The sequence below is a fragment of the Felis catus genome, chromosome B3 (assembly GCF_018350175.1).
Source record: "Felis catus isolate Fca126 chromosome B3, F.catus_Fca126_mat1.0, whole genome shotgun sequence".
In the NCBI taxonomy this organism is placed as follows: Eukaryota; Metazoa; Chordata; class Mammalia; order Carnivora; family Felidae; genus Felis; species Felis catus.
The window spans coordinates 59,734,610-59,747,162 of NC_058373.1; the positions used below are offsets into that span (position 1 = coordinate 59,734,610).

Genomic DNA, 12,553 nt, shown 5'->3' on the forward strand with positions numbered 1-12,553 from the left:
TTTCTCCTAGGATCCTTTCCTTATTGCTCCTCCTATGCCCCTTTCCACATGCCTTTCACTGCCTTCAACCTTTTGCATTTGAATTGCGTATATCTACAAAGTTTGCCACGCAGCTAAAATTGTAAGTGGTTCAGGATTGAAGCTTTTCCACTCACCAGCTGACCAAAGTTAGACAGCAGTGGGAAGAAAATATAAAATTATCTAACTTTTTTTTTGGCTTATGTAATAGATACAGTGTCTCCTGAATCCTGAGATTTATGCAATTATTTCTTAAATATCTGCATATTTGGGTAAGAGTAAAGGCTTAGTCAGTATCATCATTTTCACTTACGGATTCCGTTTTTTACATACTCTGTTTAAAAGGACCTCTATACCTGGTGTTCTGCCAATCTCCTTAGCCACCTATCTAATACCTTCCCTGTTTGTGGCTATTTTAGAGTCTGGTCCAGAGGCCTGGCCTGAGCCTTTTTAGCTTCAAACTCGATCTTGATTCCCTCTACCATTTTTGATACTCTTCTCTAAGTGACTTTGAATCTTTGCATCTCTATACCAACTTTATAAATACATTTGTCTGTGAAGCAGGCCCTAAGTAGGGATGTTCAGGGATCATCTGTTCAGGGATGACCAGGGACACTGGAGCTCTAATCAAGACTTCCAGCCACAAAACTGCCAGCTTACCCCCATCTAGAATGATGTGACTGCTCTCTGTAAGCACTGACTTAATTTATCCTCAGTGAGAGAGGGGAGGGCCTTGCTGTATGATGAGGTTTCACTAGCCCCTTCTTTTAGATTCCATGTGATGCCGACTCTTCTTCCCTGCAAGAGATACCCAGTGGTTCTGACCATCTCTCCTTCTGTCTTAGCTCACCTTGGAGTTGAGTGGTCCCACTTCCTAGTAATGCTTGTGCCATTCAGTGCCCCCCTCATTGTCTCTCCCTCTTCTCTTTCTTTATCTTTGTGCTTCCTGCCGTGGTCCCCCCCATCCCCTCCAGAGCTGCTGGATGACCAGCACCCTGTGGTCCGGTTGCTGCGCAGTTTTTCCTCTGACTGTCCAGGGGGCCGGCCAGTCTCCTTGGATGCCACGCTGGCGCATCACCTGCACCAGTGCTCCTACCACCTGCGCCTCTTCCGGAACTGGCTGCGCTCAGGCCAGGATGACCCCGAGTGCCTCTACGGTACCCCCTGCCACCAAGCTGGCTGCTGCCGTTACCCTGGCTGGGACTGACTGCTTTGCTTATTGCACTTCTGGCAGGAGAGTCCACCTATTCCTTTCTCCTGTTTACCCTAAGGTTATGTGACTTGCATTTAGTTGCTTGGATGGGATTGGGGCCAGACTGCCTGGTAGCTGTAGCATTGGCTGCTCATCCCCTTCCTGTTCTCCTTTCTCACTGCCTCCTAATGTTACCCATTCCCAACTCTATTCAGTATAGCAATAGTCTCTTGCCCTGGAATCTGCTCTTGTGTCTATAACCCTCAGCTACCACCATCTTCAAATCTAAATATTTTTCTAGCCCCTCTGAGGAGCTAAAGACTATATACTTCTATGCTCCTGCCACTAGAGTACAGGGGAAAATTGAGGCACAAATGTCTTAATCGAATCTTTGAAGCACACAAGGGCCAGAGCTTAGGAGATGGTCAGGTGTAATCTTTTTGAGTTACAGATTTTAGTCATTAGGGAACAAGAGGCTATGTCTTACATAGGTATTGTTTTTGTGCCTACTCTTAGTTTCTTTAAGGAATTGTAAAGAGACATAGGAAAGATTGGGGGCTGAAAAAAGTACTTGGGATGTGTGTTCTTGATCCTCTAATGGGGACTTTTTTTTTTTTTTTTCATCAAGAGGCCCTGGGATTAAGGTTCCAAATTTAGGTTTACACTTCACCCAACCCAGACTGGGGAACTTACCTTGGAATTGTTGGGTTCAGCACAGAGAATCAGTATTTATTCTTTTTCCTAGGGGTTTGCCTCATTTTCCTGATGGACTAGAGAAATTCTAGCAAGTCTTCTGGGGTTTTCCAGTGAGAGCAGAAGGGAGAAGCTTTGATGTGATGGAAATGACCAAGAAAGAACTTCCATCCCCCAGCCTGTTCATGCATGTGGTTTTCCTGGGCTGAGCTTCATGTGTATTGCATGCACTCCAGCTTGCTTCCAGACTAGCTTTCAGCTAGTCTTTCTACCCATATCCTAAATCTGCATGAACCCCTCCTCAGATTCCATGCCCTCCTCTTTAATCCAGTTCTCTTTACATGATCCCTGAAACCTGCTATTTCTTCCCAGCTCCATGACCTCCCTACCTCATTTAGACCTACAATTTCACCATTACCTCTGGACTTTTGTTTTATTCCCCTAGAAAGAGCAGGAGCAATGTAGGTACTTACCCTATTGGAATTCTGTTGATTTTTCCATGGGTCATTGCAGGCTCTCCATAGGTAGGATCAGAGATGATTCGATTCACTTGGAGGTCTTAGCAGATAGACTTTTTAGGAAATCTGGAAGTGAGAAACAGACTCCTTTATGGGCTCTAAAGAGTTCCCACTCTTGAGAATCTTGGATACCCCATCTCCAAAAGCCACGGACTCTCCTGATGGCTCTCAGGGACTCTCCATGCTTCCTTGGACAATTGGGGTATATCTGGCAGGAATAACATTGACTTTGCCCATCTCTTTTCTAACAGGATTTGAAGGGTGTTCCATGGTGCCTACAATATACCCTCTGGAAACACTGCATAATGCCCTTTCCCTGCGTCAAGTAAGTGAATTCCTGAGTAGCGTCTGCCAGCGCCACACTGATGCCCAAGCACAGGCATCTGCAGGTATGGAAAATACTCTTATCTTGTACGTCTGTCTCTGTCTCTGCCCCTGTGCTTCCTAGAACATGAATAATAAATTAAAAATATAGGCACTCGAAAAAGACACAAAAGTAGACTTGAAAAATTGTTTAATTGCATAGGCCAATTCAACATCATAACTTCCCAAGTTAATTTATAAATTTAATATAATTCCAATAAAAATGCTGCTGTTTTTCTAAAGTCAGACAAATTGATTCTGAAGTTGTCATTGAAAAATAAGCAAGAGTAGCCAAAGAAAACCTCGAAAAGAAGAGTAGTGAAAAGTTACTAGCCCTATCAGATCTCACAACATTCTATAAAACTTCTATTATGAAAACACTGTTGTATTGTACGTGAATGGACAGAGAGACCAATCAACAGAATAGAAAATATACAAACAGATGAAGTTAGTATTTCAAAATACTGGGGGAAAGATAGACATTTTAATAAATGAAGTCGGCACAACTGAGTAGTCATTTGACAAAAATTAAAATTGAATCCATACTTCATGCTGTATATGTACTCCTGGTTCAGAAATCTAAATGTAAAAATTAATTAATAGGTTGTTCCAAGGGCTTGTCTTTTCATAGAAGCACCAAAAAATCAAGCAAAAACTATCAGAATCAGCTTTGTCAGAACTCTGGAAAATAATCAAAAGTTTGCAGCAACCAGGAAAACGGTCAATTGAGAAAGAGGCAACCTAAGAATGGGAGAAAGCTTCCCATCATTTTACTGTCTCTTATCCCACCCTCTCCCCAACTTTGGCATCAGTCTTAAAGACGGCAGGCCATGTTCTCAGTGTGGGGCTCTGGTCCCTGGTTCCAAAGAGAGAACAGACTTTATTTTCAAAGAATTGTGTTTGTCTATTCTAATTTATCTATTCTAACTTGTCTAACCTAAAGAACTGTCACAGGGTACTTACCTTTGTTTCACTTAACTTGGACCTGAATCAGGGCAGTAAAGTAGCGGAGAGTGTTCCTTGAAAACAGTGTAAGGCATATGAATAACATGCTGCTTACTGGGGCAAAAATTATAATTGAGGCAAACAATAAGTGTACTGAAAGCCTGGGGTAAAGACTTAGGGAGAGAATTTTTTTGGAAAATTAAAGCATTCAAAGGCACCCACATATGCTGGGGAATTTAGAAGCCATTTGCATGCCTAGGGAGGGACGCATGTGCAGAAAACACACAAGATGACCCTAAGATTTTACCTCTGGTTGAACTCTGTACTTGGCACAAGCAAGAAGTGAAGACCAAGGGGGAGTTGTAAACAGTTTTGCTAACTGTTGAAGGAATACCTCAACACAGAACCAATCTGTAAAGGCTGAGAGAACTCCCCTTCCCTCCCTTCTCCTTTCCCCCCATCTTCCCCTCCCCTTCTTTTGGTTCTTGGCATTCAAGGAAATCCTTATCAGAACACTACTTGTGAAACAAGCTAAAGGAACAGAGACTTCAGAGACTACATATGATAAAGAAGACAGACTTCACAAGAAGAGTTTAGAAAAATCACTAAACAGCCACAGCCTACAGCAAACAATGAAAACAAACCTTAAGGAGGGGGAATAATCTGATATTCAGAGTTAATGCATCATTCAAAATGTCCAGTTTTCAACAAAACATTATACACTATGCAAAGATACAAGACAATATGATCCATTCGCAGAAGAAATTAATGGAAACAGTCCCTGAGGAAGCACTCACTAGGACAAATATTTTAAATCAGCTATCTTAAATATGGTTAATGAGCTAAGGGAAACCATGGACAAAGAACTAAAGGACATCAGGAGAATGTCTCAGCAAATACAGAATATCATTAAAGAGATAGAAAATATAAAAAGGAACCAAGCAGAAATTCTGGGACTAAAAAGTATAACAAACGCAAAACTCACTAGAGGGTTTCTTAGAAGATATGAGCATGCAGAAGAAAGAGTCAGCAAAATAAAGATAAGTCATTTGAAAGTGTCCATTTTGAGAAGGAGAAAGAAAAAAGAATGAAAAAAATTAACAGAGCCCAACATATTTGTGGGATACCATCAAGGATACCAACATATTCATAGTGGGAGTCCCAGAAAGAGAGAGAGGCAGAAAAAATATTTGAATAATGGCTCTGAAGACTTCTCAAATGTGATAAAGACACAAATCTATACATCCAAATAATTCAGACACCACGAAGGATAAATTCAAAGATATCCACACTTAGGGGCACCTGGGTCAATTGACCTGAGTCAGTTAAGTGCTCGACTTTGGTTCAAGTCATTATCTCATGGTTCGTGGGTTTGAGCCCTGCATCGGGCTCTGTGCTGACGGCTCAGAGTCTGGAGCCTGCTTTGGATTCTGTGCCTCTTTCTCTCTCTGCCCCTCTCCCATTCACCTCTGTCTCTCTCTCTCAAAAATAAACATAAAAAAAAAATCCACTGAGATACATTATAATCAAATTGTCAAAAGACACAGAACATCTTGAAAGTAGTAAGAAAAAAGCAACTTGTCATATACAAGGGATCTTTAGTAAGATTAACAACCATTTTCTCATCAGAAATCACAGAGGCCAGAAAGCAGTAGAATGACATATTTAAAGTGCTAAAAGAAAAAAAAAATGTCAACCAATAATTATTTATCTAGCAAAACTATTCAGAAATGAAAGAGAAATTAACACCTTCTGAGAAATGCTAAAAGTAGCCTTTGAGGCTGACATAAAAGGACACTAGATAGTGACTTGATACCATACCAAAATAAAGGTAACTACATTGGTAAATATAAAAGTCAGCATTACTGTATTTTTAGTTTGTAACTTCTCTTTTTGTGTCATATATAACTTAACATAAATGAATAAAACAATCATCACAAGTCTGTATTAATGGGCATATAATAAATAAAGATATAATTTGTGACAGTAACAACATAAGGTGAGGGCTGAGCTTTATAGGAGCAGAGTTTTTGTATGTTATTGAAGCTAAATTGTCATCAATTCAAACAAGATTGTTATAAATTTAGAATGTTAATTGTAAGCTCCTCAGTGATCACTAAGAAAATATCTAGAAAATATACAGAAAAGGAAATGAGAAGGGAATCAAAATGGTACACTACATAAAATCAATTAAACCCAAAGATGATAGTAATGGAGCAAAGGAGGAAAAAAATAAAGTATAAGCTGTATAGAAACAAATAGTGAAATGGCAGAATTAAGCTCTTCCTTATCAGTAATTACTTTAAATGTAAATGAATAAAACTCTCCAATTAAAAGGCAGAGATTAACAAAATGGGTTTTTTAGAAAGTCATTCAACTATATGCTATCTACACAAAATTCACTTTAGATCCAAAGATGCAAATAGGTTGAAAGTGAAAGGATAGAAAAAGATATCCCATGCAAATAATAATGAAATGAGAGCCAGGGTAGCTATACCAATGTCAGACAAAATGGTCTCTCAATAAAAAATTGTTATAAGAGACAGAGAAGGTCACTCTATGTTAATAAAAAGGTCAGTTCATCAAGAACACAACAAAAATTATAAACATATACTCACCAAACAACAGAGTCCCCAAATATATGAAGCAAACATTGACAGAATTGAAGGGAGAGATAGTTCTATGATAATAGTGTAATATCTCACCTTTAGTAATAGATAAAACAACCAGACAGAAGATCAGTAGGGAAACAGCTTCAATAATGCTATAAACCAGCTAAACTTAACAGACATATAGAACATTCCATCACCAACAAATAGAGATTCTTCTTAAGTGCGCATGGAATATTCTACAGGATAGACCATATGCTAGGACACAAAAAAATAAATTTTAAAAAATTGAAATCATACCAAATATCCTCTCTAACCACACTGGAATGGCGCTAGAAATCATTAATAGAAAGAAAACTGGAAAATTCACAAATATGGAGAAATTAAACATTTGGTTTTTTTAATGTTTATTTTTTACAGAGAGAGATAAAGGGTGGGGGGAGGATCAGAGAGAGGGACACACAGAATTGAAGCAGGCTCCAGGCTCTGAGCTGTCAGTACAGAGCCTGATGGGGGCTCAAACTCACAAACCTCAAGATCGTGACTGAGCCACGCAGGCACCCTGAAATTAAACATATTCTTAACCTATGTGTCAAAGAAGAAATCACAAGGGAAGTTAGAATATACTTTGAGATGAATGAAAGTGAAAATGCAGCATTCCAGAAATTATGGAATGCAGCAAAATCAGTACTAGGAGTGAAATTTATACCTGTAAACACCTACATTTGAACACAAGAAAGATGGTAAACCAAAAACCTAACTTTATACTTTAAGGAACTAAACCCAAGGCTAGTAGAAGAAAATAAATAGTGAAGATTAGAACAAAGACAAAAGAAGGAAGGAATAGAAAACAGAAAGAATCAACAAAACCAAAAGTTGGTTCTTTGAAAAAAATTAACATAATTGACAAACTTTTAACTAGACTAAGAAAAATCAAGTGTCGATGGAAATAACCAAAATCAGGAATAAAACTGGGGACATGGCTGCTGACTTTACAGAAATAAAAAGGATTATAAGAGAGCACTATGAATAATTATATGCCAATGAGTTAGATAACCTAGATGAAATGAACAAATTCCTAGAAACACAGAAACTATAAAAACTGACCCAAGAAGAAATGGAAAATCTGAACATAACCTGTAAGAGAGAAAAGGACTGAATCAGTAGAAAAACTTTTCAAGAAAGAAAAGTCCAAGACAAGATAGCTACACTGGTGAAATCTACCAAATAGTTAATAAGAATTAACTCTAATACTTTTCACACTCTTCCAAAAAATAGAATAGGAGAAAATACTTTCTATGAAGCCATCATTACCTTGATACCAAAGCCAGATAAAGACACCATAAGAAAATTAAACTACAGACCAATATCCCTTATAAATAGAGAAGCAAAAATTCTCAACCAAATACTAGCAACCCAAATCCAACAGCAAGTTGGCTAAGTGAGATTTACCTCAAGAATGCAAGAGTGAAAAAAAAATGCAAGTATGATTCAACATAAGAAAATCAGTCAGTGTAATGTAATACACTACATTAAAAGAACAAAAAGAGGGGCACCTGGGTGGCTTAGTTGGTTGAGTGTTCCTCTCTTGATTTCAGCTCATGTCATGATCCCAGGGTCATGGGATTGAGCCCTGCTTTGGGCTCTGTGCTGAGCATAGAGTCTCTCTCTCTCTCTCTCTCTCTTTCTCATTCTGTCTCCACCCCCCCCCCCCAACTTGCCCCTCTCCCCTGCTTGCATGCACTGTCTCTCTCTCTAAAATAAAAATAAAAATATTTAAAAATTAAAAGGGGAACCTGGGTGGCTCAGTCAGTTAAGCATCAAACTCTTGATATCTGCTCAGGTCATGATCTCACGGTCATGTGATTGAGCCCAAGTCAGGCTCCACACTGAGCAGAGCCTGCTTGGGATTCATTCTCTCTCTTTCTCTCTCTCTCTCTCTCTCTCTCTCTCTCTCTCTCTCTCTGCCCCTTCCCCATGTGTGTGCATGCTTTCTCTCAAAATAAATAAATAAACTTAAAAAATTGTTCTATCATTATTTTTACAAGTTAAAAAATTAAATCTTTTAAAAAATAAAAAATAAAAGAACAAAGGGAAAAACTCACAATCATCTCCATTGACATAGAAAAGCATTTGATAAAATCCAATACCCTTTCATGAAAAAAACACTCAGCAAACTAGGAATGGAAGGAAACTTCCTCAACATGATAAAGGGCCTTTATGAACAACCAATAGCACACATCATACTCAATGGCAAAAGACTAAAAGTTTTTCCCCTACATTCAAGAATAAGACAAAGATGCCCACATTCACCACTGCTCAACATTGTCCTGAAAATTTTAGGCAGAGTAATTAGGCAAGAAAAAAAAAAAAGGAATTGAAATTGGAAAGGGAGAAATTAAACCTATTTGCAGAGGATATGGCCCTATATAGAAAAAAAGCAAAGAATCCTCAAAAAAAACCTTCCAAAACTAATGAACAAATTCAGCCCAGTTGCAGGGTACAAGATAAACTCACAAAAATTTATTGTGTTTCTGTAAACAGCAATGAACAATCCAAAAAAGAAATTAAGAAAACAATACCAGTTATAATAACATCTGAAAGAATAAAATACCTGGGAGCAAATTTAACCAAGAAGTTTAAAGACTTCTGCACGGTAGACTACAAAACATTGCTGAATAAATTAAAGAAGACCTAAATAAGTGAAAAGAAATCCAATGTTCATACTCCATCCCCAGAGTCTTTTAGTTTTTCCCCTTGTAGCCCCCACCACATGGAATTTTAATACCACAAATATACAATACATATGTGTTTATGGTCTGTGACCATGTGATGGACCACAAACCAGCAGAATAGCTAAGATTTTTTTCACCCTCACCAGAACCAATTTTGTTGAGAATGCATGGTCTAGAACAAGGAAATTACAAGGTGGTCCTGAGTCATGTTATAACAAAAGCAAGGAAGTGATCAAGCCCTGAGGAGGCTCCCACTGACCAGAATCAGAACATTTTAGCATTTAAAAAATTTTTTAATGTTTATTTATTTTTGAGAGAGAGAGAGACAAAGGGGAGGCAGAGAGAGAGGGAGACACAGAATCCAAAGTAGGCTCCAGGCTCTGAGCTGTCAGCACAGAGCCTGATGCGGGGCTTGAACCCATGAACCTAGAGATCATGACCCGAGCCAAAGTAGGGTGCTTAACTGACTGAGCCACCCAGACACCCCACATTTTAGCATTTAAAAATAATTTAAAGTACACTGAATATATAAAAATCTACAAGCTCATAATAAATAATAAGTAATTCTACTAAAAAGAGGGCAAAAATAAAATAATTCTCATCTGCCACAATTGGAGAATACTTTCACTACCTCTTTTCTCTGAAAACTAATTGGAAGTAAATAAACTCTTATTTTACCTTTTCAGTAAGAACTGCAGTTCAGTGTAATCAAATAGCCCCGGGGAAAGCTCTTCTTTACAGAAAATATGCCAGCTAATAAATGTTGGAGGATTGATAGAACTAGAAAATCACCATTTAAATAATTAAGGATCATTAATGGATACTAACACAATTAAGTGAAATGTTGATTGAGTTGCATGGTGCCCAAGGATTACCTCTAATCAGAACAAGAAAACTTTTCAATGGTGAGATCTTGTGGCTACCACTTAAACCCAGTTAGTAAACTTAGCTTTACTTAGTGGGACAGTGAGATATTATGTGCCTCTAATATGATGTGATATAAAGTACATCGGATCACCTCTTAAAATATTCTTACCAAAGTTATTTAAACTGAATGATCTAATCAAGCCTTTTATATCTAACTTCCAGTTTATAGGAAATACAAGCAATAGTGAAACAAGTTAAACAATTCTATGAGGGAGCAATCAGACAAATCCAGAATGTGGGAAACAATATTTCTGTGAGACAACTGACCTGTTTTTTTAAAAAAAATCACTGTGAGGAAAATAAATGGTGTGTGTGGCAGGGGAGCGGGGGAGGATAATATTCCAGATCAAAAGAGACTTTGGAGGCATAATAAAATGTAATGCATGGTTCATGTTTGGATATTACTAAAGAAGACATTTTTGGAATAATTGAGGGAGATTTGAATATGAATTGGGTATTAGATGATATTAGGGTATTACTATTAAATTTTATTAGGTTTGTTAATGGTGTGTGGCTATGTAGGAAAAATTCCTTATATTTTAGAGATGAATATTGATGAATTTAGAGCTGAAATGTTTCATAATGTCTCTCATTTTTAAAAAAGAACTTCAGCATGAAGAAATGGGTGAAACAAGTATGGCAAAATGTTAATACATTGATGTGGTAAATATAGGAGATGAATGTATCAGTATGGATTGTACTAGTCTTTCAACAACTTTTTTAAAAATGGGGAGATAGGGTGGAACAGAAAATGAAAATATTCATAATATAAAGTTTAAAATATTAAAAATGGTTTGTGTGAAGCGTCCCTAGGAAACACTACTTTTCAGCCTGAGAAAGCGTAAGTTTGTTTTGGCTTATGTTGAGAACCTGTGGTTCTTGGATTCTTCCTCAAACTCATTTTTTCCTTCCTTCTCTCTCCCCACTCTATCCAGCCCTCTTTGACTCTATGCACAGCAACCAGGCCTCAGATAGCCCATTTTCCCCACCCCGTACTCTGCATTCACCTACCCTACAACTCCGGCAGCGCTCTGAGAAGCCCCCTTGGTGTAAGTAATCCTTTTGGAACTGCCTGGACAAAGGCCAAGAGGGATGGAGGGATTGATGAATGAGACATCTGTGTCATGAGAGAAATGAAGATGAAGGTTGAAAGACCAGGAATAACCAGTAGGGGAAGCAGTGTCATCTGTTGTTTCCAAGGTGAAGGGAGGATCTCTTTATCTCATTATCTCCGTTCTCCATGCCCCTCTATTTCATTAGAGAGACTCCTAAAAGATAGTGTCCCAGAAGGTCCTTTGGGGAAGAAAGGATGGAAACTTCATTCTCCTCAGATTCCCATTTTGTCTCTACAGCTTTCTCAACTATAGATGACTTGGGAGGAAACCTGGATATATAGAAAAGTTGGCAGAAAGAAACTAGTATCTTGTATTACTTTCTACATATCCTTTCTCGAAAGTTGTCTGTTCTAGGCTGTTAGTTCAAGTTGAGGTGCTGCTTTTTCCCATCTCTTCTTTATAATATCTAGCCCATCACTAATTTTCCTTGGTAACAGTGTGAACAGTGGAGTCACAAGGAGTTCTTAGGGTAATTGCAGGGAAGGGGAGATACTGGTGACAATCAGAGGGAGTATAAGGGCCCCAGACACCAGTGATGGAAAGATCCTTTCCTTATTCAGCCTGCCTCCAGGAAATAATGAAAATCAAACATGGCTTTTATTATTTTATTTGGATAGGACTGAAGCAAAGATTCATATTTCAGCATTGGGTTAAATGCTGAATTGGCACTCTGTATGTAGAAGAAACATCCCTTCCTGACACCAAGGGTTCTTCCCCTGAATTTCAGATTCTCTTATATTCACCTTGCCGTTGCTCCTTTTACCTCTCTCCTGGAGTATTTATGGGTTTTGTACCCCTGGAAATCTTTTTTTAAATAATATTATTTTGAGTACAGTGCAATGTTATAAAACAGTGGTTCAACAAGTCTATACGTTATGCTATGATCACCAGTGTAGCTACCATCTGTCACCATACAGCCCTGTTACAGTGCCACTGACTATATTCCCTTTGCTGTACTTTTTATTCCTGTGACTTAAACTGGAAGCCTATATTCTCTACTCCCCTTCACCCATTTTGCCCATCCCCCCCAGCTCCCTCCCCTCTGGCAACCATCAGTTTGTTTTCTGTATTTTAGGTCTGATTCTGTTTTTTATTTGTTTATTTTTTTCTTAGATTCCACACATATGTGAAATCAGTGATATTTGTCTTTCTGTCTGACTTATTTCACTTAGCATAATACCCTCTAGGTTCATCCATATTGTCACAAATGGTAAGATTGCATACTTTTAATGGTTGAGTAGTATTCCATTGCGTATATATACATCTTCTTTATCCATTCATCTATTGATGGACACTTGGGCTGTTTCCATATCTTGGCTATTGTAAATAATGCTGCAATAAACATAGGGATGCATATGTCCTTTCCAGTTAGCATTTTCATTTTCTTTGGGTAAATACTCAGTGGTGGAATTTTTGGGTTATATGGCATTTCTATTTT

General features: G+C 38.1%; 1 protein-coding gene across 21 annotated transcripts in view; it reads left to right on the top strand.

The window, feature by feature from the left end:
* Positions 1–12,553, top strand: part of PPIP5K1 (diphosphoinositol pentakisphosphate kinase 1) — a 43,910-nt gene that overhangs the window by 26,828 nt on the left and 4,529 nt on the right. For 10 of the 21 annotated variants that reach the window (XM_019832561.3, XM_019832564.3, XM_019832563.3 and 7 more), the window contains 3 exons: positions 993–1,175; positions 2,673–2,810; positions 10,936–11,049. In XM_019832561.3, the coding sequence (XP_019688120.1) occupies positions 993–1,175; positions 2,673–2,810; positions 10,936–11,049 (435 nt within the window). The remainder of the gene's footprint in view (positions 1–992; positions 1,176–2,672; positions 2,811–10,935; positions 11,050–12,553) is intronic. The other 11 variants (XM_045059433.1, XM_045059440.1, XM_045059436.1 and 8 more) reach the window with 2 other exon arrangements.